At 40.4% G+C, this 22,501-nt stretch overlaps 1 protein-coding gene across 1 annotated transcript in view; it reads left to right on the top strand.

Moving 5' to 3' along the window:
- The window catches only part of LOC145417473 (lanC-like protein 3), a 51,602-nt gene that overhangs the window by 18,933 nt on the left and 10,168 nt on the right, over positions 1–22,501 (top strand). Inside the window, exons 4-5 of the mRNA XM_080286180.1 lie at positions 4,044–4,210; positions 19,247–19,419. Coding sequence (XP_080142306.1) covers positions 4,044–4,210; positions 19,247–19,419 — 340 coding nt within the window. The remainder of the gene's footprint in view (positions 1–4,043; positions 4,211–19,246; positions 19,420–22,501) is intronic.

Here is a 22,501-nt window from a genome sequence, read left to right as displayed (position 1 = left end):
AGTCTAGGAGTATGTAATGTATTGAGTAAGGGATGGAAGGTTTTAGAGTGATAAGGAACACAGTACATCATAGTAATGCAGTACATGGTAATTTGGTGGCAAGGGGCATTGTATACTGCAAAATATGTGTGCAACAAATCATGTTACATGCGTTATTACTCCAGCAGGTGGCACATCCCTTGATTATTTTTTTTTTTAATGGACATTTTTGACAATAGTGAAAAGGACAATGATATATAAGCACTCATCTGTTGCTCCACCTTGCAGTGAAAGTACTAAGAATCCAAGAAAAACACTCACTATTAAGGCAAAAGTAAAAATCTTAATATTGTACATAAAACACCGTACTCCCAAACTAGTAAATAGGCCTATGTGTTTTTTCCAGTCTTTGTAGCTTTTTTCACTGATAGGATGAGTAGTAGTAGTTGTTCCCTAGGCAGTCTGACCGAATAGCCCCGAGTCCCTTAGGAAGGCCGTGGACGAGACCGGGCTTTCCCACTGGATGAGTTTTTATTGTGTACTTTAATATGATTAAACCCTTCAGGAATGTCAGTTGACATAACTCAATCAGTTAATTAAATGACACTGTGCATTCCCATAAAGAATCCCCTTACTGAGGTAGGCCATGGTACAGCTGATGGATTCTGTGGACTGGAAGCTAAAACAGGTGCCCAAACCAGCTGATTACTTTCCAACACTTGCTGGAAACTAGGGATAAAGAAATTTGAAATGTGTTTTTAATTTGTAGCAGTATTAGAGTCTTGTCTTTGCCAACTAAATCTCAGTCAAGTTCATACCCACCACTGTTACCAGATGAAACTCCATGTTGGTGGACTAGGTGGCCTCGAGTCATCTACTTGCAACTGTACATGACCAAAGCACCAGATTTATCCACCTTCAACTGTCAGAATGTGTTTTATATATAGATTCCTTGTACTCAAGGTTAGACAGAAACTCTTTACCCCCCTCCCTCGCTGTTTACAGTTTTAGGTGTATCATGCACTGTAAATATGTGTACTACAAGAATGTACTCTACTTGGGCAACCGAAAATATGCGTATTCTCTGTGTCTCATTCAGTCCTTTATTGTCCAGTCAAGAGTATAGGGGTCTTGGGCTAGGATATATAGTCCAGACATTAAAGTGAGAGTGACCACTTGCCAGCCCATGAGTGACATTGTTAGGTGAACAATAAACCCCAACCACTACTTGCATGTAAATCAATATTGGTCATATCTGGTTGGAACACCATAACCACAAGACCACTGGGCATTAACTTATTTGGTTATACAGTAAGATTACCATACCACTCAACATAGTACTGTACTGTAGATAGTTTCCTGGACTACAGGAATTGGAGAGTTATCTACAAGTAGGTATCATTACGGTACATTATGAGTGGACTGTGTATGCTGTCATCTGCCGTTAAGTATGCAATTCATCATCATCATCATCATCCTGTCCTAGTCTTCTAGCCTGAGGATGTGGTAAGGTAATGTTCTGAAAACAAAGAGAACGCAAGTGAAATTATCAATATATCGAGTGAAATGGGGCAAACACACATTCACTCACTGTTCAAGTCCCAGGAATCCTGGCTTCCCCCCTCCCCTCTCTCTCTCTCTCTCTCTCTCTCTCTCTCTCTCTCTCTCTCTCTCTCTCAGTGTGGAAGGGTTTCATGAAATTAATGTAGATATATATAGGTTTGTTGCACCAAAAATCATTGTTAGGGAAGTTGTTAGTAATTATTTAGTCCTAACAGGTGCACAGTTATCCCCTCCTTACCTATTATATTTAACCTCCTGTGCCCAAAGAGAGAGGACAGTGTGCCAGCTAGTAGTGGATCCACGTTCTTAACAACTGGAGAAATTAATAGAAACGTTCCCAAAATGAGGGAATTGGAATCACTGTGCCTTTCAGTAATAATAATTGCTTGTTTGCAAAATTTTTTCAGCCTGAAAGCAGCTGCATCAAATAATGGTGTTAATGAGGCTGGCAGTGGCAGTGTTTGTATTCAGTTAATTCATCCCTTAGTGCATTTAGCCCAGTGGATTTTTACCATTGTTTTTGTAGGTTTACCCCCTCTGAATGATATGAGAGTGCAGCCAGACCTGGTATCAGATTAACTTAAACCCATTGTATTGAATGTAAGAGTAAGTTTGGTGTTTCAAGGTGTCAGGTTTTGTCAAGGTTTTCAGTCGGCCATCCTTCAGTCCTCAACATTCACAGTAGCAAACCTAGAAATAATGATATGAGAAAGCAAATCACAGTGAAAATATTCAGACCAGTCAGTTCAGCCCAGACTATACCTATAGTGAGACACCTTCACCTCTGATGCATCGTCAACAGTCTTAAGTATGTTAAAAAAAATATTGTTTGTCACTAATATGTGATTAAGTATGTTAGTGCTTACTAAGTAGATGCTAACCCAAGCTTAACCAGGAGACATGAATAAGCCTCAGAAGAACAAAAATAAAACCATAAGAATAAGAACAGGATGCACCAAAAGCACGAATATCAGTCACATGCATCCAGAAACAAAGATACTTTAAAACAAAGATCATATGAACATGAGAGGCACACAGCTCATTCCCTCAGGTTAAGACCCATCCCACTGTTAAAACTTCATGTACATCACCCCTGCCACAAAGAAACAAACAGTTGCTCCTTACCCAACACTACACAGACTATCTTAGCAACTTCTCCCTCCATAACAATGCTGCAATTCACAAACACTGCATAACTCATATCCACCACAGCCATCCAAAACCTCCAACCAAGCATCATTCTTCAGCAACCACCACCAAACATACACCTCTTGGAAACTTTCCTGTCCAGAGAGACATGAGTACTGTACACATAGCCAGACTGTGATGTGGATACCACCTTTCCCTGCTACAATCTTGACTCCAAATACAACTCGCAAACAATTGTTTTTTTGTCCACATTGCAATGCAGTCTAAAGGTGAATATAGGGAAGAGTAAAGTGATGGTCTTTGAGAGAGGTGAAGTCAGTGAATGTATAGTGAGGTTGGATGGTGAGGTATTGGAAAATGTGAGTACGTTTAAGTACTTGGGTAGTGTGATGAGTAAGGATGGAGGTTTGGAGGGTGAAGTGTTTGAAAGGGTACAGCAGGGAAGAAAGGTTGCTGGTTCTTTGAAAGCAGTGATAAGAAACAGGGAAGTGAGCATGGAAGTGAAAAAGTTACTACATGACAGTATTGTGATACCAACTCTAACGTACGGAAGTGAAGCTTGGACGTTGTTGGAAGGACACAAGTCAATAGTGAGAGCAGTGGAAATGAGTTATTTAAGAGGAGCCTGTGGAGTCACATGGAGAGACAGGCTGACGAATGCGGATATAAAGGAGCATTGTGGTGTTGATGTGGATGTGATAGGAAGCGTTATGAGGAACACACTGAGGTGGTTTGGCCATGTGGAGAGGATGGAGGGTGAAAGACTGACGAAGAGAGTGTATGTGAGTGAGGTGGAGGGGGGAAGAGGGAGGGGGAGGCCGAGGATGAGATGGAGGGATGGGGTGGAGAGGTATATGAGAGAGGGGGGGTATGAGTTGGGAGCAGGGTAGTTAAATGGCGGGGGACAGGGCAACTTGGAGGCGATTTGTTTGTGGCCACCCCAAACGGGATTGAGGCGTCTGGCAATAGATAGATAGATAGCAATGCAGTCCCCACACCAGATCTCATTTGCTGACCTTATGCACCACACATACACAACACCGTTTTTACCATAAGCTCAACAAAAGACCTTTGCGAGTGACCGATCAAAGTCACCAATTTCCTGCAGTTCCCCAAGTTCATAGTGAGGTGAGCCTGGAGTTGCAGAGAACTGATAGGCATCAAATATTTGCAGATTTTTAACATTTCTGGCAAAGTTTGTAATATAACCCCTGCAGATGTTGAGAGCCAAGTGTCTGATTTATTAAATCACTACATATTTACAATTATTAAAAGATATTTCAATTCTTACAGCAGTAAAAATGTTTTGATTTATCACAATAGAATACTGTCTGATATTTTTTTAACTTCAGGTCTTGGATGATGGCCAAGTAAATGCTATACTGGATGTCATGATAGAGTCTGGTGTAAAGTATTCCTCTGAACACAAGAGCCCCTTCCCTTTGATGTACCAGTATTACAAAACAGAATATCTAGGAGCTGCACATGGGCTTGCTGGTATATTGCTAATGTTGCTCAGGTGAGAAACAATTGGTATTTTTTTGTGTTTGAATGTTTATACAGTACTGTATATGTGTTACATATTGATCCCTTGGTTATAGTGGTTTTTGTTATCACTCCTAGATGGAAATATGCACTCCTGCCATTATTGCACATTTTGGGGCAAAAAAACTTTATTTTGCACCTGAGCTGGTTTCTGCTGACAATGATGGTACAAAGTCAGTGGTTTCTGATGGCTTTGAGGTACGGTACTTAGAGATGAGGCCCTACTGAAGGAGTCAGTCCCAGGTGTTGGAGACCACCAATACTCCACCCCCTGTCCTCAGAACCCTTACCTCAAGCCCATCTGGGGTGTGTATATGGGATGTGTTCCTTCCTCATTGTGCCCTTTTCATATTTTTCTGTTAACCTAACCATGCATATGTGTATTTCTGATACTTGCCATAACAGTATGTATATGTTTAGTACGTCTGCATTGTTGCAAAAGAGAAAATTTGGGTTTACAAGGGTGGTGTCCAGTACCTATCTATCTGTCTGTCTATAGCCAAACACCATAATCCAACAAGGGGTAGTCATTTGTCCTTGAGTTATTTGTTTCTTGGGGAGGAACACTAACCTTTGCCAACCCACTTATTGACATGTTGGGAACGTGTGGGTTGGTTATATGGCTACCACCCAGCATTGTAAATGGCTTCCTGGAATACGGGAATGTAAAGCTGCATGAAAAGGAAATAATAGTACAGGTAATAAAAAATGACAGGAAAGATGAGAGAAATAGGAAGTGAGAAAGGCGGACACAGAAAAAGATTGATAAAGGTGAAAGAAGAAGTAGACAGCACAACATCAAGGTGTGGATGATGGCCACCACCACCTACCACAATGTAGCTATTGTAATCTAGGAAAAATAACAAGAAACCTATGAAAGACTTTTTAATAGAAAATACGAAATGGTGTTACATGTTTGGTAGTGAATCAATGAAAAACTACAGTAATACCAACCTTGATTCCACTATGGCTTAAGTTAGTATGTACTACTGTATGTCTAAACTGCGTGAATGTGTGGCAATCCAATCATGGTTGGCGGCTCACTTGGTGAAGGGATGGACACGGCCAGAATTAATAGTCTCCGGCAGCAGCAGTCCCTGACTCACATGTGGTTCATTACCAATTAGAATAAATCCTATAGTTTCTGTGCTTACGTTTTCACGCAGTTTTGTTGACACACACTAGGCAGAGCACCAGTGATGCATGGTAACCCAGAGATTGCTTAGCGTATCACAGAATCATCATCATCTTCATCATCTTGACCTCCTTTCCCACCCTAGGGCAAGGTGAAGAGTGGCAACCTCAAGACAGCCTATGTTTGCCCAGTTCAATGGGCTGCTCTTCCATTCACTCATCATTGAAGCCCACAGAATCATGGCTCCATCAAATAGGCCAAAAAAATTTCACTACATTCTGTAGCTTGACATATACCTATCTGATAGAGTCAAGCCGAACAATGTCATGTTAAAAGGGGTGACAGATCCCTGGTTATGCACTTCCCTGTGAAAAATTCATCCAGCCAGCTTGGTCTCTTGTCAGTCCTTTAGCCTCACCAACTTCCATACCTCTCTTCCTCACACACTCATCCACGATATCCCTCCACCTTCTTGGCCTATCTCGCCTCCTCCCTTCTTCAGATTTGCACAGATATACCTTTTTTACCAGTCTGTTGTCATCCATTTTATCCACATGACCAAACAATCTCAGTACATTCTCTTCGATTCTGGTGTCCACAGACTTCCTCACTCCGTATCTCTCACAAATCACGTTATTCCGTATCCTATCCACTCTCTGTACTCCACATACATTCCTCAGCAGTCCCATCTCCACTGCTCTTACTCTTGACATTTCATTTTCGTGCCACACCATAGTCTCACATCCGTATGTTAAAGTTGGCACCGACACTCTTTCATGTAAGCCTCGTGCAGCTGCAACACTCAAGCCTTTTTTTTTTTTTTTCCATCTAGGCTTTCATAGCACCCACTACTTTCCTTCCTTGTGTCACTCTGCGTTCCACTTCTGTTGCACATTTTCCTCTCTTTAGTATCATTGTACCCAGGTTTTTGAACTCTCTCACCAATTCCAGTCTCTCTCCATTCAATCTCTCCATTCACTGTAATATCACACTGAGAGTCACCATCTCCCTCAGTAACCATCACTTTACTCATTTCTACATTTACTCTCAAGGCACAACACTCACTGACATCTACAAAACTCTGCGCTAGTCTACCAAGCTCTTGTCCGGTATATGCAAGTAGCACTGCATTATCAGCATACAGCAAATTTGAGATATTCCATCAATCACCATTCATTACCAGTGCCATCCCTCTCTCCATTACTCATATTTTTACTTCTCTCATCACCCCATCTATATATATAGTGAACAACCATGGGAACATCACACAACCTTGTCGAAAATATTTACAAAAGATCACAATGATGTGTTTAAGATATGCTCTCCCCTGGGAAAAAGTGAAAATTTGGTAATTGAAATGCAGGTGTTGACGAAAGATACAGGAGTGAGAGAAGAAACACATAAACAGGATCAACGACCCTATGGAAAGGTAGGCTTTGACTCCCTACGACATTATTTTGGTAATGCTGATTAGAGCAAAATAATGATGATGGAAACTATCCATGAGAAATTTGGAATTATGATAGATATTTATATGAAGAGGGTATCAGTACACAAGTCCCAAAATTTGCAATCCAGATGGAAAGGAAAAAGAATAGTTTAATTATAGATGTAGGAAGGTGCAGGAAAAAAAAATAGTGTGGAATAGATTACAAAGAAGACATAGAGAGAATAAATACACAGAGGCAAGATATTTAAATGTAAAAGTATGAAGAGAAGAGGAGATGAAATATGAGAAGGATTTATTGACTAAAATTAAATCCATCCATCCATCGTCCAATTCTGTGTAACCTCATGAGGAGCGTAGGAACCCGGGGCTTGGCAAGTTGGTCCTGATTTTTAAGATGAGAGTTACCAGCCACACTCATCCCTGAGTGGCACCACCCTAGCAACAAACCTCAACCACCCCCTCAATGTAAACTTACACAGGCTTAGTTCTTCTAGAGTGCCTTAATTACCCACCAACCACCAGGCACCATAATTTGGTTATGTGGTTACCACCCAGTGTAGTAAATGGTTTCCTGGTGTATAGGAAACCACTTGGCCAGTCACTCAGTGTAGAGCCGCCCATAGGCAGAAGGAAGAGGAAAGAATGAAGGAAAGAAAGACAGAAAAGGGAGTGTAAAGTCACCTGTAGGCAGAAGAAAGAGGAAAGAGTGAAGGAAGGAAAGACAGAAGAGGAAGGATGGAAGAGAGGAAAGAGTGAAGGAAGGAAAGACAGAAAAGGAAGGATGGAAGAGAGGAAAGGGCAGACACCCAAAGCAGCACTACATTAAGTGAGTGGATGGTGAGCACTCCCACCTACCACTACTAAAATTTAAAAGGAACCAAAATTGTTTTACAAATTTGTCATCATCATCATCATTCATCATCATCATCATCATCATCATCATCATCATCATCATCCAGACATCCTTTCCCACCCAAAGGCAGGGTGAGGAGTAGCAACGTCCAGACAGCCAAAGTTTGCCCAGTTAAGTGGGCCATGCCTCAATTCACTCATCATTCAAGCATTCGAAATCCTGGGTCCATCAGATAGGCCACAAAAAAAATTCACCACATTCTGTAGCATCACATATTGTATACCTATCAGATAGAGCCAATCCGAACACTGTCACGTTAAAAGGGGTGCCACATCCCTGGTTATGCACTTTCCACACAAAATTCATCCAGCCGCACGATCTCTTGTCAGTCCCTTAGCATCACCAATTTCCATACCTCTCTTCCTCAGACACTCCTCCTCCATATCGCTCCACCTTCTTCTTGGCCTACCTCTCCTCCTCCCTCATTTAGATTTGCTCAGATATAACTTTTTCACCACTCTGTTGTCATCCTTTCTCTCCACATGGCCATACCATCTCTGTACACTCTCTTCAATTCTGGTGTCCACAGACTTCCTCATTCCGCATCTTTCATCATCATCCGGACCTCCTTTCCCAAACTAGGGCAGGGTGAGGAGTAGCAGTGTCCAGACAGCCCAAATTTGCCCAGCCCAACCCACTTCCATTCACTCATCATTCAGGCCCCCGGAATCCTGGCTCAATCGGATACACCAAAACATTCACCATGTTCCATAGCTTCACATTTTTCCGTATCCTATCCACTCTCCGTACTCCACATACATTCCTCAGCAGTCCCATCTCCTCAGCTCTTACTCCTGACTTTTCATTTTCATGCCACATCATAGTCTCACATCTGTATGTTAAAGTTGGCTTTAACACTCCTTCATCTAAGCTTCGTGCTGCTGCAACACTCAAGCCTCTCTTTCTTATCAAATCTTTCATAGCACCAGCTACTTTCCTTCCTTGTGTCACTCTACTTTCCATTTCTTTTGCACAAAATGGCAAAATCAAAGTAAGGGATACCTTAATGAGACTGAGAGATGGGGAAGTCATATATGATAAGGATGAGGATATGAGTGGTATAATGAACAATAGGTTGCTCTCAGTATTTGTAATTGAAGTTGAATTTATGGGATCAGGTGAAGAAGGGAGGGCTTAGCAGTTAGCTGAAATAGTAGTTGATAGAAATCAAATGTTACAATTGATAAGGGAATTAGATGTGAAAAAGACTGTGGGGCAGATAGCTTTGCAGGATGGATATTAAAAGAATGTCCAAATCAACCGGCGCATCCAGTTTATGATATTATTAATGTTCACTGAACACAGGAGAGTTGCCAATTCACTGGAAAAGAACAGATGTTGGGCCAGTTTATAAAGGAGGCAATAGAGAAGACCCACTTTATTATAGACTGGTATCCCATACCAGCGTTGTTTGTGAACTGTGTGAAAATATTATCAGAAAAAGATGGATTAAGTTCCTAGAAGAAAATGAAGTGATAACAGCAAAACAGTTTGAATACTGTGAAGACTCATTATGTGTCACAAACATGCTGAGTTTTTACAGCAAAGTGGTGGATATCATGCAGGAAAGAGATGGCTGGGTAGATTGTGTCGGCCTGGATTTGAAGATGGCATTTAATAGTAGGGTTGTGGAGTTGGTGATATTATTTCCCAACTCCAACTATTACTCCGACTCCAGAAATTTTACAAGTCCAACTTCGACTCTAACTCCAACTATTACTCCGACTCCAGAAATTTTACAAGTCCGACTTCGACTCCAACTCCAACTTCAGTATATACTGTACTAATAATATGACACATGGACGTAATGCAGGTAAATGAATAATATTAATGATTTTTGATCGATGCAGTTCTTACGTCATTATTTTAAATTTTCTTCCTATAATGCTTGCATAATAACAAATAAACGGTAATACATGGTTGTAAAATAAACTGAATGAAATATTGAAAAGATATGGTTGATACTATTTCAGAATCAGAAAGCTTGGAGTCGGAGTTGTGGGAATTATACCAACTCTGATTCCAATCCCAGCCAAAAACAGATGACTCCACAGCTCCAACTCCGACTCCACCACCCCTTTTGATAGGATGCCGCACAAGATTACTATGGAAATTAAAACCTATTGGAGGAGCGAATGGGAATTTGCTAAAATGGACAAAATTAATGAGAACAATTGTAAGAGACAAGTATTCTCAGTGGAGGAGTGTGATAGTGGAGTGCCATAAGGTTCGCTTTTGGCTCGTACCATATTCTTTTATATGTGTAAATAATATGCCAGAAGGCTTAAGCAGTTGTATGAATATGTTTTGCACATGATGCAAAATTTATGAAGGGAATCCATAATGGTGACTGTTGTGAGGAGTTGCAAAATGATTTGGATAAGTTATAAACTTGGAGCTAGACTTGGAAAATGATGTTTAATTTAAAAAAAAATGCCAGTTCCTATAAATGGGAATAAGGCTATTTATGAATATAAAATGGTAAGAGAGAGGATCAGCAAAGCAAAAGAAGAGAAAGATCTAAGAGTGGCCATACTGGATAACCTCTCCGCCGAGAAACATATAAATAAGATCATTGGAGGGGCATGTAGATATGTGGCCAATATGAGAGTGGCTTTCAGCTATCTGGATGAGGGAATGTTGAGAGAGAAAATTGTGTCCAGGATAAGACCAAAATTAGAATATGTAGCAGTGATATGGTCACCACATTTGAAGAAGCATGTAAGAAAATTAGAAGAGGTACAGAGGATGATGGCTAGGATGCTGCCAAGTTTGAGCGAATTGTCTTATGAAGTGAGACTGAAGAAGCTGAGGTTACCAATGCTTAGTGAGAGAAGAGAGAGGAGATTTCTATCTATCTATCTATTGCCAGACGCCTCAATCCCGTTTGGGGTGGCCACAAACAAATCGCCAAGTCGCCCTGTCCCCCGCCATTTCACTGCCCTGCTCCCAACTCACACCCCCCTCTCTCATATACCTCTCCACCCCATCCCTCCATCTCATCCTCGGCCTCCCCCTCCCTCTTCCCCTCTCCACCTCACTTACATACACTCTCTTCGTTGGTCTTTCACCCTCCATCCTCTCCACATGGCCAAACCACCTCATTGTGTTCCTCATAACGCTTCCTATCACATCCACATCAACACCACAATGCTCCTTTATATCCTCATTCGTCAGCCTGTCTCTCCATGTGACTCCACAGCCTCCTCATAAATAACTCATTTCCACTGCTCTCACTCTTGACTTGTGTCCTTCCAACAGCGTTCAAGCTTCACTTCCGTACGTTAGAGTTGGTATCACAATACTGTCATGTAGTAACTTTTTCACTTCCATGCTCACTTCCCTGTTTCTTATCACTGCTTTCAAAGAACCAGCAACCTTTCTTCCCTGCTGTACCCTTTCAAGCACTTCACCCTCCAAACCTCCATCCTTACTCATCACACTACCCAAGTACTTAAACGTACTCACATTTTCCAATTCCTCACCATCCAACCTCGCTGTACATTCACTGACTTCACCTCTCTCAAAGACCATCACTTTACTCTTCCCTACATTCACCTTTAGATTCCGTTTCCTACACACTCTCTCAAACTCATCCACCAAGCCTTGCAGCTCCCCTTTGTCTTCACTCAACAACACAGTATCATCTGCAAACAACAGTACAGGGAGTTTCCAAACACTATCCTCTCTCACCAGGGCCACTCCAACATCCACTACCCTACCTTGTACCTCTTTTATTACTCCATCCATGTACAGATTGAACAACCATGGTGACATGACACATCCCTGTTTCAAACCAACTTTCAAAGAGAAAAATTCACTTAGTTCACCATCCACACGCACTGCAGCCTTCGCACCATCGTACATACTCTTCACAGCATTCAACAACTTCCCATCTACTCCATATATTCTTAACACTTTCCACAATCCTTGTCTATCCACCCTGTCATATGCTTTCTCCAAATCCATGAAAGCCGCATACAACTTCTTCCCTTCTCTAGAAACTTTTCCACTAAAGATCTAAGAATGAATATCTGATCTACACAACCTCTTCCCTTCCTAAAGCCTCCCTGTTCTTCTCCAACTAATTTCTCTGTTCCTTCTCTAACTCTGTCAATAAGTATCCTACCATACACTTTTCCTATTATACTAAGAAGACAAATGCCCCTGTGATTACCACACACTTCTTTTTCCCCTTTTCCTATGTACAAGGGAATAATTATACCTGACTTCCAATCCTCAGGGACTCTACCTTCCTCCCAGGCCAATCTGCACATCTTCCACATCCATTCTACTACTATCTCTCCCCCATGCTTCAGCATTTCACCACACACTCCATCAATTCCTGGGGCTTTCCCCGATTTAACTTTCTTCATTGCTTCCACAACTTCTATCCTACTGATTTCTTCCTGTCTTCTCACCTCCCTCCTTCTCCCAGCCATTCCCCAGCCACTTACTCTCGCATTACTTCCATCCTCTACGTTCAACAATTCCTTAAAGTGTTCTCTCCATCTGCTCACTTTTTCTCCCTTCTCCACTAGTAATCTACCATTTTTATCTTTCACTCCCCTGCTAACTTCACTTCCACCCTGTCTTACTCTTTTCACCTCTCTCCAGAACATTTTCTTACAGTCCCTCCACTTTACACTCAAATTCCTTCCAAATTCCTCATCCACTCTCTTCTTACTCTCTCTTACTAATCTTTTCACCTCTCTCTTTCTTTCTACATATAACTCTCTCTTCCGCCTCTCATCTTCTTCCATGCCCCTATTTCTCATCCATTCATTTTATGTTTTCTTCTTTTGTGCCACAGCCTGTTTCACCTCTTCAGTCCACCACGCTGTTCCTTGCACCCCCCTCCATCTTTTCTTCCTTCCACACACCACATCACATGCTGCACATATTTCTTCTGTAAATATGCTACACACACCTTCCACGTCTCCCATCTGCTCCAATTCATATTTGCCCAATCGTTCCCCCACCTCTCTCTTATACTCTGCCTTTTTCTCATCCTCTTGTAACCTTTTCACTCTCCTTGCAACTACTCCTTCCTCTCGTCTTTCCCTTCTTCTATTCCTCCATCTTGCTTGAATTCTAATTCTGGCCACCACCAAGTAGTGGTCAGAAAGTCCACTCCCCCAACCTCTATACACTCTTGCATCCTTTACACATCTTCGCATCCTTTCATCCACACACACATTATCAATCATTGCCTTCCTTTCATTCAGTTCACCACCCACCCTTCTCATCACTCGCCATGTATACCTGTGGATCATTTTATGCCTGAAGAGGGTATTGGCTATCACCAACCTCCTCCCAGCACAAATGTCCACTAACGCACTCCCAGTCTCATCTATCTCAGCAGGCACACCCCACTCACCAACTATTCCATCCACCTTCACATTCCCAACTTTACCATTCATATCCCAACTTTACCATTCATGTTGGAATACTGGAAAATGTGAATAGAGAACACCCATTTGTAGATGGTAATGCAAGGACAAAAGGACATGAATATAATTTGAAGAAGAATACTGTAGATGCTTCAGTGACTTGGAAAAAAAAAAAAAAAAAAAGTCTTCCAAATAAAAGTATAGACATTTGGAACAGTTTGGAAGAGGTGGTGGTGCAAGCAAAAGACATCTGTGTGTGTAAAAGCAAATTGAATAATTTAAGATATGGAGACAGTCAGGCAGGACAACATGAGCTTAGCTCAAATCCTTTATACTGCAGCTAGATAAACACACACACACACACACACACACACACACACACACACACACACACACACACACACAGACAGACCTGGATCTCGAGCAAGAGTTTTTCCTAACGCAACATGTGAGGGAAACCACCAGAAAAAGAGGACTTGATGTACCTTCAGTGCTAGATCTAATATTTACTAGGCAAGAAAATGATACAGACAGTTTAATATATCACCCTCCACTCGGCAAAAGTGATCATGCAGTACTAAATTATAACTTCAGGATAGCATATGACATAGTAAACAGCAATGATAGTTACAAAAAGAGCCTAAACTATAAAAAGGGAAATTATCAAGACCTATAGAAGTACTTCTTAGAAGTTGATTGGGAAAATGAGCTTAGAGGACAAGATTTAAATGCTGTATATAAAAATTTTTGTGAATTTTATGAAATAAGAGTCCAGAAGTACATCCCACAGCACAAAGAAGCAGATAAGAAAATACAGAAATGGTTCAATACAGAATGTAAAAAATCAAAAGAAAGAAGAGATTTGTTGTGGAATAGATACAGATGACACAATAGTGAAAGGGCGTATAATAATTACAAACAGGCAAGAAACGATTATACAAGAATAAGGAGGGAAGCCTAAAAACAGTTTGAGGAGGATATAATAAATAAAAGTAGTGATCAACCAAAGCTGTTTTACAGCTATATCAGAAGCAAAACCAAAGTAAAAGATATAATACAATCCATTACGGACGAGGGAATCACTTATACACAAGAGAAAGATATTTGTGAAGCACTAAATAAGAATTTCCAATTAGTTTTTACAGAAGAAAAAAATTTTGAGAGGGACTATGTGGAGCATGCATGTCCACACATACTACCAGATATACAAATAGCAGAAAAAGTAATACAGGAGGAGTTAAGTAGATTAGACAGAGGAAAAGCAAGTGGTCCTGATGAAATTGCATGTTGGGTACTACGAGAATGTGCAAAGGAGTTAAGTAAACCATTATTTTTAATTTTCAAGAAATCCTTGAGTCAAGGTAAACTACCTGATATTTGGAAAAAAGCAAATATTGTCCCCTTATTCAAGAAAGGGAATAGACAAAATCCACTCAACTACCGACTAGTATCACTTACCAGTGTTGTAAGCAAGGTATTAGAAAAGCTTATAAGAAAAGCTTGGGTAAATCATCTAGAAGAACACAGTATGATAACAGAAAGACAGTTTGGTTTCAGAAAAGGAAAATCATGTGTTACTAATCTGTTGAGCTACTATGACAGAGTAACAAACACAATACAGGAAAGGGAAGGTTGGGTGGACAGTATCTCTTTAGATTTGAAGAAAGCTTTTGACACAGTACCACACCAAAGACTTTTATGGAAACTGTACCATCAAGGAGGAATTCGAGGCAAACTGTTTTGTTGGATGCAAGACTTTCTCATAAAAAGAGAAATGAGAACAGTACTAAGAGGAAACTACTCATCATGGAAAGAAGTGACTAGTGGAGTACCACAGGGTTCAGTGTTGGCACCAATCATGTTTTTAGTGTATATAAATGATATAAACAGTAACACTGGAAATGAGAGCTGTCTGAATATGTTTGCAGATGATGCAAAAATACAAAGGAGAATTATTAACACAGACTCTTGTAAAGAGCTACAAGAAGAATTAAATAAACTTCATGAATGGAGTAGTACATGGCAAATGGAATTCAATGTGGACAAGTGTCATGTAGTCAAGTTTGGTAAAAGTGGAAAAAGACCTGATTGGGATTATAAGTTAGGAAATAAAACCCTATACACATCAGAAAGAGAGAAAGACCTAGGTGTGATTATCAATAGCAGACTATCTCCGGCTGACCATGTCAGCGAGAAGGTACGGAACATGTATACACTGCTTGCAGGTATGAGAATAGCATTCACATACATAAATGAAGACATGCTAAGAAGGATAATAACATCATTCATTAGACCAACCCTGGAATATGCATCAGTAGTCTGGAGTCCTCATCTCAAAAAGCACATAGACAAGATTGAAAGTTCAAAGGGCCGCTACAAGATGGATACCAAGCTTAAGGGACCTAAGCTACGAAGAAAGACTAAATAAACTGAATCTACCAACACTACAGGAGAGAAGGAAAAGAGGTGACATGATGATGCTATATAAGTGCATATCAGGGAAGGAGAAAATAGACATAAATGAATACTTAACATATGGAGAAGCATCAGCAAGAGGACACTGCAAAAAACTGCATAAGAAGAGAGGTGATAAAGATGTAAGGAAATTCGGTTTCCCAAACAGAGCAATTGATCAATGGAATGCACTACCGAATGAAATAGTGTGTGCCAAAACAATTCACAGATTTAAGGATATGGACGATAAATATGGTTTAAGACACGAGACAGTACAAGCTTGACTCATTCCTGTAAAGATACAATTAGGTAAGAACACACACACACACACACACTTTACAGGATTGGGGAAATTTTTCAAAAATGTGGATTGGAGAAAATTCAGAGAAACAAGAGAGATACAGAGGAAGTGGGATATCTTTCTAGACCTCTACAATTTGGGAGTGGAAAAAAATATGCCAAGAGTAAGGGGGAAAGATATCAGGAAGAAGGAATGGTTTAATAGAAGGTGTATGATAGCAAAAAAAGAGAGGGACATGGCTTGGAACAATTGGAGAAAGAGAGGTAATAACAGAACAAAGGAAGATTATAAAAGAACTAGAAATGAATATACAAGAATACGTAGAGAGGAAGAAAGGAACTTTAAAAAAGGTCTAATAGACAAATATAAGGATGAACCCAAACTGTTTTATAGATTTTTCAGTGGCAAAGGAAAGAATCACCAAACTGAAAGTAGAAGAAAGGTCTATAAAGATGCAGCAATGCAAGCTGAAATCATGAACAAATGTTTCCAATCAGTTTTCAGTTATGAAAAGGAGTTTGTGGAAAGGTAGGGAGTGACTAGAAATGTAGCAATAAAAGATATATAAGTGGAAGTACAGAAAGTGTATAAATTACTGGAAACTCAAGATGTAAGGAAAGCCCCAGGACCAGATGGAATCTCTAATTGGGTACTGAAGGATTGCAGAGAACATCTGGCAGATAAGATTCACAGTTTAATTGTGTGTTCTCTGGAAGAGGGGAAAGTGCCTCAAGAATGGAAGAGGGCAAATGTGGTACCAATTTATAAGGGAAGAAACAAGGAAAAACCCCTGAATTACGGACCAGTGTCCCTAGCCAGCATGGTCGAAAAATTGTGCGAGAGAGTCCTGAAAGATAGATGGATAAAATATCTGGATGAGATTAATATTTTGGCTGAAAGGCAGTTTGGATTCAGAAGTGAAAGGTCATGTGTTTCCAACTTGTTGAGCTTTTACTCGAGCGATTGACGTGCTACAGGAGAGAGATGGTTGGGTGGATTGTGTGTATTTAGATTTGGAGAAGGCCTTCAACAGGGTACCTCATAAGAGACTAATGTGGAAACTAGAGCATATAGGAGGACTGAAGGTAATTCACCTGGAATGGATGAGAGACTCTTTGAGAAACAGACAAATGAGGACTGTAATTAAGGACAGGATGTCTGGATGGAGGGAGTTAACAAGTGGAGTCCTACAGGGCTCAGTGTTGGCGCTAGTAATGTTTGTGATTTACGTAAATGATATGGTAGATGGAGTGAACAGTTATGCAAGTCTGTTTGCTGATGATGCAAAGATCTTAAGAAAGGTAGAGGCTGAGGAGGACTGTAAAATGGTGCAGGAGGATCTTGGTAGGATACATGATTGGAGCCGGATGTGGGAAATGAAATTCAAACCCAAGAAATGTAAAATATTGGAAGGGGGTAAAAGTACCAAGAGGCCATCACTAAATTACCTGACGGGTATTGAACCAGTCACAAAAGCAAGAGAAGAGAAAGATTTGGGAGTGCTGGTCCAGGATAGTTTGTCACCTGAAAAATGTATTAACAAGACAGTTAGAGTGACGTATAAACTCATAACTAACATAAGAGTAGCATTTCATTACATGGATGAGGAAATGATAAAAAAATTGATAGTGGCCATGATCCGCCCCAGGTTAGAATATGCAGCAGTAGTGTGGTCCCTACACAAAAAAGAAAGATATAAACAAGATTGAGAGAATTCAGTGAACAGCAACCAAGATGGTCCCCAGTCTGGCAGATCTGTCATACAGAGAGAGACTGGAAAAGCTGGATTTGCCTTCCTTAGAGGAAAGGAGAGAGAGTGCCGACATGATTGCAGTGTTCAGGACCATGATGGGAGTTGATAAAATTGACAGAGAAGACTTGTTTGCATGGGATAAGAGAGTAACAAGAGGACACGGAATGAAACTGAATGCTTGAAGGATATCAAGAAATATAGTTTTCCTTATAGAGGCATAGACCTGTGGAATAGCCTGGACAAAGAGATCGTCCAGTCTAAAAGCTTAAACAAGTTTAAAGCAAAATTTGACTCACTGAGAAACAGAGACAGGACCCCACAAGTGTAGCTCATTTCCTGTATACTACAATTAGGTAAATACAGTAATCCCTCTAATATCCGAACGCCCAATATCCGAACATCCCCACTAACCGGACATAATCCTCCTGGGATCCAATATTCCCAAAATGGGCCAAAAACTGCAAAAAATTCGAAAAAAATCTGACTTTTTTTCCCTCCCATAATTTGAAATTCCCGCCTGGGCCAAACAGCTGTTACACCATGGTCCCTTCACCCCTTCCTTCCTCCCCCTCCCCCCTCCCCTGTCAGGTTGCCATTTGGTATTTTTCATTACCAAGTGTGGGCCAATTTGGTAATGAAAAATTCGTTTGGTAATGCATTAGAATAATGCATTACCAAATGGATTTTTCACATGTATGAGGATACACAGGATGGAGATGGTGGATTGTTTGCTCTCTCTGATTAATCTGCTACCCTACATAGTGTGAAAATAATCAACATGGTGTTAGTTATAAGGAGAGTGATTACATGTATTTCCACTTGTATATATAATTAGTGAAGAATATATGCTAGCTTTACGAATTTGGTAATGAAAAGTTATATTTGACAATGAAAGTTGAGGAGATTGGTAATGTGGCTGTTGCGATCTGGCAACTCTGTTACCCCACCAACATCAACAGTCACAGCTTAACTCCGATGGAGAGCAGATACTCATAACAGTGCAAGCCACAGGTGCTTGTTTTTTGTGAATAAACAGTGAATAAACTGCAATACCTTGCCACTAGAACACACAGGAATTTACAGTGTTGTGCAGTGTTAAGAAATTAGAATTTAGAGTGCAGAGGATTAACTGTGGACTGCAAACTGGCGGTTCAAACCAGTCCAAGACCAAGGGACTTGTAAGTACCCAGAATGTTTAATATTGTATAAACTCACCTCTAAAACCTCATTTTATGGTTCTTTTGCATTTATTTCAGTCTTTTATGTCCCTTATTGGTGTGATTTGGGTCTTAAATAGGTGCTATGCATGTCCAGAGGGAGTTGTATAGGTGTTTTTCAGAGTTAGGGTCCGTAAGTACTAGTCCATAAGCTGGGGCCCAATATCCGGACAGGACCACTATCCGGACCTGCCTATGGCTCTATTGATCCGGATATTGGAGGGGTTACTGTACACACATACACACACACACACACACACACACACACACACACACACACACACACACACACTCAGCTATACTGTAAATGAAGCACATGCAGAATATCAGTACTTGATTTAAGAAAAAAAATCATTGGACTGAAGTGGTTAAATAGACTGCCCTTTATTTTCAGCTTCCCCAAGTGGCTGTCAGTACGAGCCCAAGTGAGAGATTTGGTACAGAGGTCAGTGGATGTGCTGCTTTCACTACAGACACCATCTGGTAACTTCCCCTGTGCTATGGATGAACTAGGAGGGCAGCGACCACCAGAAGATGAGTTGGTACACTGGTGCCATGGTGCTCCAGGTTGGTTCGTGTGTGATGGGTGTCAGGTAGAAGATGAGATGTTCTGATTATAGAGCCACATTGTAAGTGGCTCTGGTAATTTTGTAACACTTTTCCTTTGTTATTTATATTTGCTATTTTGTTCATTACAATTCCATAATCTCTTCTGTGCCATTGATGGACCTCTTCCTCAATGATTTATTTTGCGTGTTACAGCTTAGTGTCCTCTTGTGTGTTATTATTTGAAACTTAGCCAATGTTACCAGAGTATAAATAATATACAAAAGATTTTCGGTATATTATGCTAAATGTATAACTGAGGGTGACACGTTAGAAAGTCTCTCACGGCCCACAGTTATTTACGTACAGGTAGTCCTCATTATGTCAGGGATAGGTTGTTCTTTTTTGTTTTTTCCAATTGGTACTGTAAATTGGGGGAAACTAAAAAATTACGGTAACTTGAAAAGTAGCCATGGAACTTTAATAGGCAATTTTTCTGTAGATTAGTGTGGACTTACTAGCAAAAAGAGAACATCAAGAAAGGTTACAGGTAACAAGGACATTCTGCAATACAGTAATCTTTCAGTTATCTTGCTTAATGTGGTCATCCCCCCCTCCAGATAATGCAAGATGCCGGATATTGCATCAGTATCCCCAGTTGGCCATCCATTTGGCGTTGAGCCGGATATGTGTCACTACCCTAAGCTATCCGTCTCAGCCCTCTATTCTAAAAACTTTCCTATAATATTACCCATGAGTAAAAGATTAAAATTAAAATTCAGTACAGTATTGATAGAGTACATATAGTACAGTATTACAGTACATGATATAATCATAATCATATTGTATTCACCTGTTGATGACATCGATGGAGGGTAGTACACCATACAGTACAGGGCACTTAATCTCATGTGGTCCAGTGGCGAATGGATTTCACAAAGATTACTCCAGCATGGGGGGGCCACAAGTTAATTCACAGTTCTAGGGGGTAGCCACCACATGAGTCACAAATGCACAACACACAGATACGTCCTCACTATGTGGCGTCTGTGGAAGAGAGACGCATGACGATAGGCTTGGCGTGTCAGGTGGGCTGCGCCCACAACGCATTGTGATTGGCTGGCGTGTTGTGGGTTCTGCCCATGTGCTAAGTGGGTCCCATGTCTGAGCCGGATGATACACATCACTTTCCGAAAAATGCATAGTACATACAGTAAACCCTCGATATAACGGACTAATTGGTATCAGACCTTTAACATTAAAACCGAACACCATGGTGTTTGGTAATTTCTCGGGCATCTTGGCTTTTACCAAACAAAGGTTATCAGATACAGAGGGTCATTCAGCTGTACACTCATGCAGTCCGTAACATACAGCTAGATCTAAATGGCTTGTTTTCTCAATAAATACTCTATTTACTAACGTATGTGTTTATTCGTACCTTTCAGGAAGTAATTGCACTGCAGATAAAGACTGCAAGTAGGCCTTGGATAAATCTATGCACCGTTCGTCATGCCACGCTGGTCAGTGTTTCCCATGCATCCATTTTTTTACCAGTCAAAATTCATTAACTGAACACAACGTTCGGCCAACCCAAGGTGGTTGTTAAAACCGAAATTCGTTAAAACAGGGTTTGGTATTTCAAAGGTTTACTGTACCATCGATTTCTTCCCATTTCTGAGCCAGATATTGCCAAATTTCGCTGGATATTATTTTAATAGAGCTGAGCAAAATGCATCAGATATTGGTGGGCTAGATATTGCCATATGTGGGACACTCATGCACACGCGCACGTGCGGGCACACACACACACACACACACACACGTAGAGGGATTCAACCGAGACGGACGTGCGACATCGGCGCTCCGTACCGAACCAACACGACTAGTGGCATTACCTAAATTAGTATCTTTGGATGAGTCAAGCTCTGTACTAGGTTAGACTAAATGATTTTTCATTATTAAAAGGAAAAAAAATAATAAGTTTAAACAAGACTTGTTCAAACAGGAAAGAGAAACAAAACGAAAGAATATGCTGAGTCATCTGAGGTTTGTTTAGACTACAACAACATGGGGATTGTAAGTACACACTTTGAACTTTTAGTATTGCAAAATGGATACATACCTTAGTAAAGCAAATTTGGAAAAGAAAAGGGATAAAGGTAAAAAGCAAAATGATGATTTCTACCAAGAACTGGTTGAAGTGGAGACTCACAATAGACTGGTTGAACGTGTAAACAAACTAGAAATGGCTTTCAAAAATGAAATTGATGAAATAAAGAAGCAGATGCACTTGCAAAAGGAAGACATAGAAAAACTAGGAAGAGAGGCCAATAAGAAAGACACAACCATCAGTGAACTAACAGTGGAATTGAGTACAGTTAGGAAGAAAATGAGTGAAATGGCAAGTACAGTAGTCAATCACGAGAGTGTTATGGAAGAGTTCAAAAATGACACAGAGACAATTAGGCAAGTAAGCAGTCTTATAAACCAGAGCAGTGATATTGAGGAGAAGATAACACAGGTGAATGAAGCTGTGCAAAGCTACAAAAATGATGTCGAAACCACGTATGCTGAAATGGTGAAAGTAAAGAAAGACTTAGAAACAAGGGTGGAGGAAAAAAGCATTAAAAAGAAAGTGAAATGAATAATCCAAAACAATCCAAAGTTAGTCAGAGATTCAGTAGATGTAAACAAATCTATAGTAATCACTGGTATAGAAGAGGAAGAATTAAAAAACAAGATCACAAGAGACAAAAAGGAGATGGCAAATGTAATGAGCTTACTGAAGGAAGTATCAGAGGAAATCTGTAGTAAAGACATAGAGGAACACAAAAGGTTAGGGAAATATGAGAAAAGCAAGACAAGACCTCTAAAAGTGACTTTCCAGAGTGTAAACACTGTGGAAGAGATACTAAAAAATGCAAAGATTCTTATGGAAAAAGAGGAGTTCAAAAATGTATGGATAAAAAGATGCCTAACACAAGAGGAACTGGAATTACTGAAAGAGAAAAGGGAGGAAGCAAAAACAAAAAATGAGGGAAGACCAGAAGAGGAGAAGAAGAAATTTTTTTACAAAGTAATAGGATTGCATGTACGAAAG

The sequence above is a fragment of the Coenobita brevimanus genome, chromosome 110, assembly GCF_032717465.1.
Source record: "Coenobita brevimanus isolate Jiangsu-jjx chromosome 110, ASM3271746v2, whole genome shotgun sequence".
NCBI lineage: Eukaryota > Metazoa > Arthropoda > Malacostraca > Decapoda > Coenobitidae > Coenobita > Coenobita brevimanus.
The sequence above is the reverse complement of the archived record's forward strand: the minus strand, read 5'-3'. Positions and strand labels throughout refer to the sequence as shown.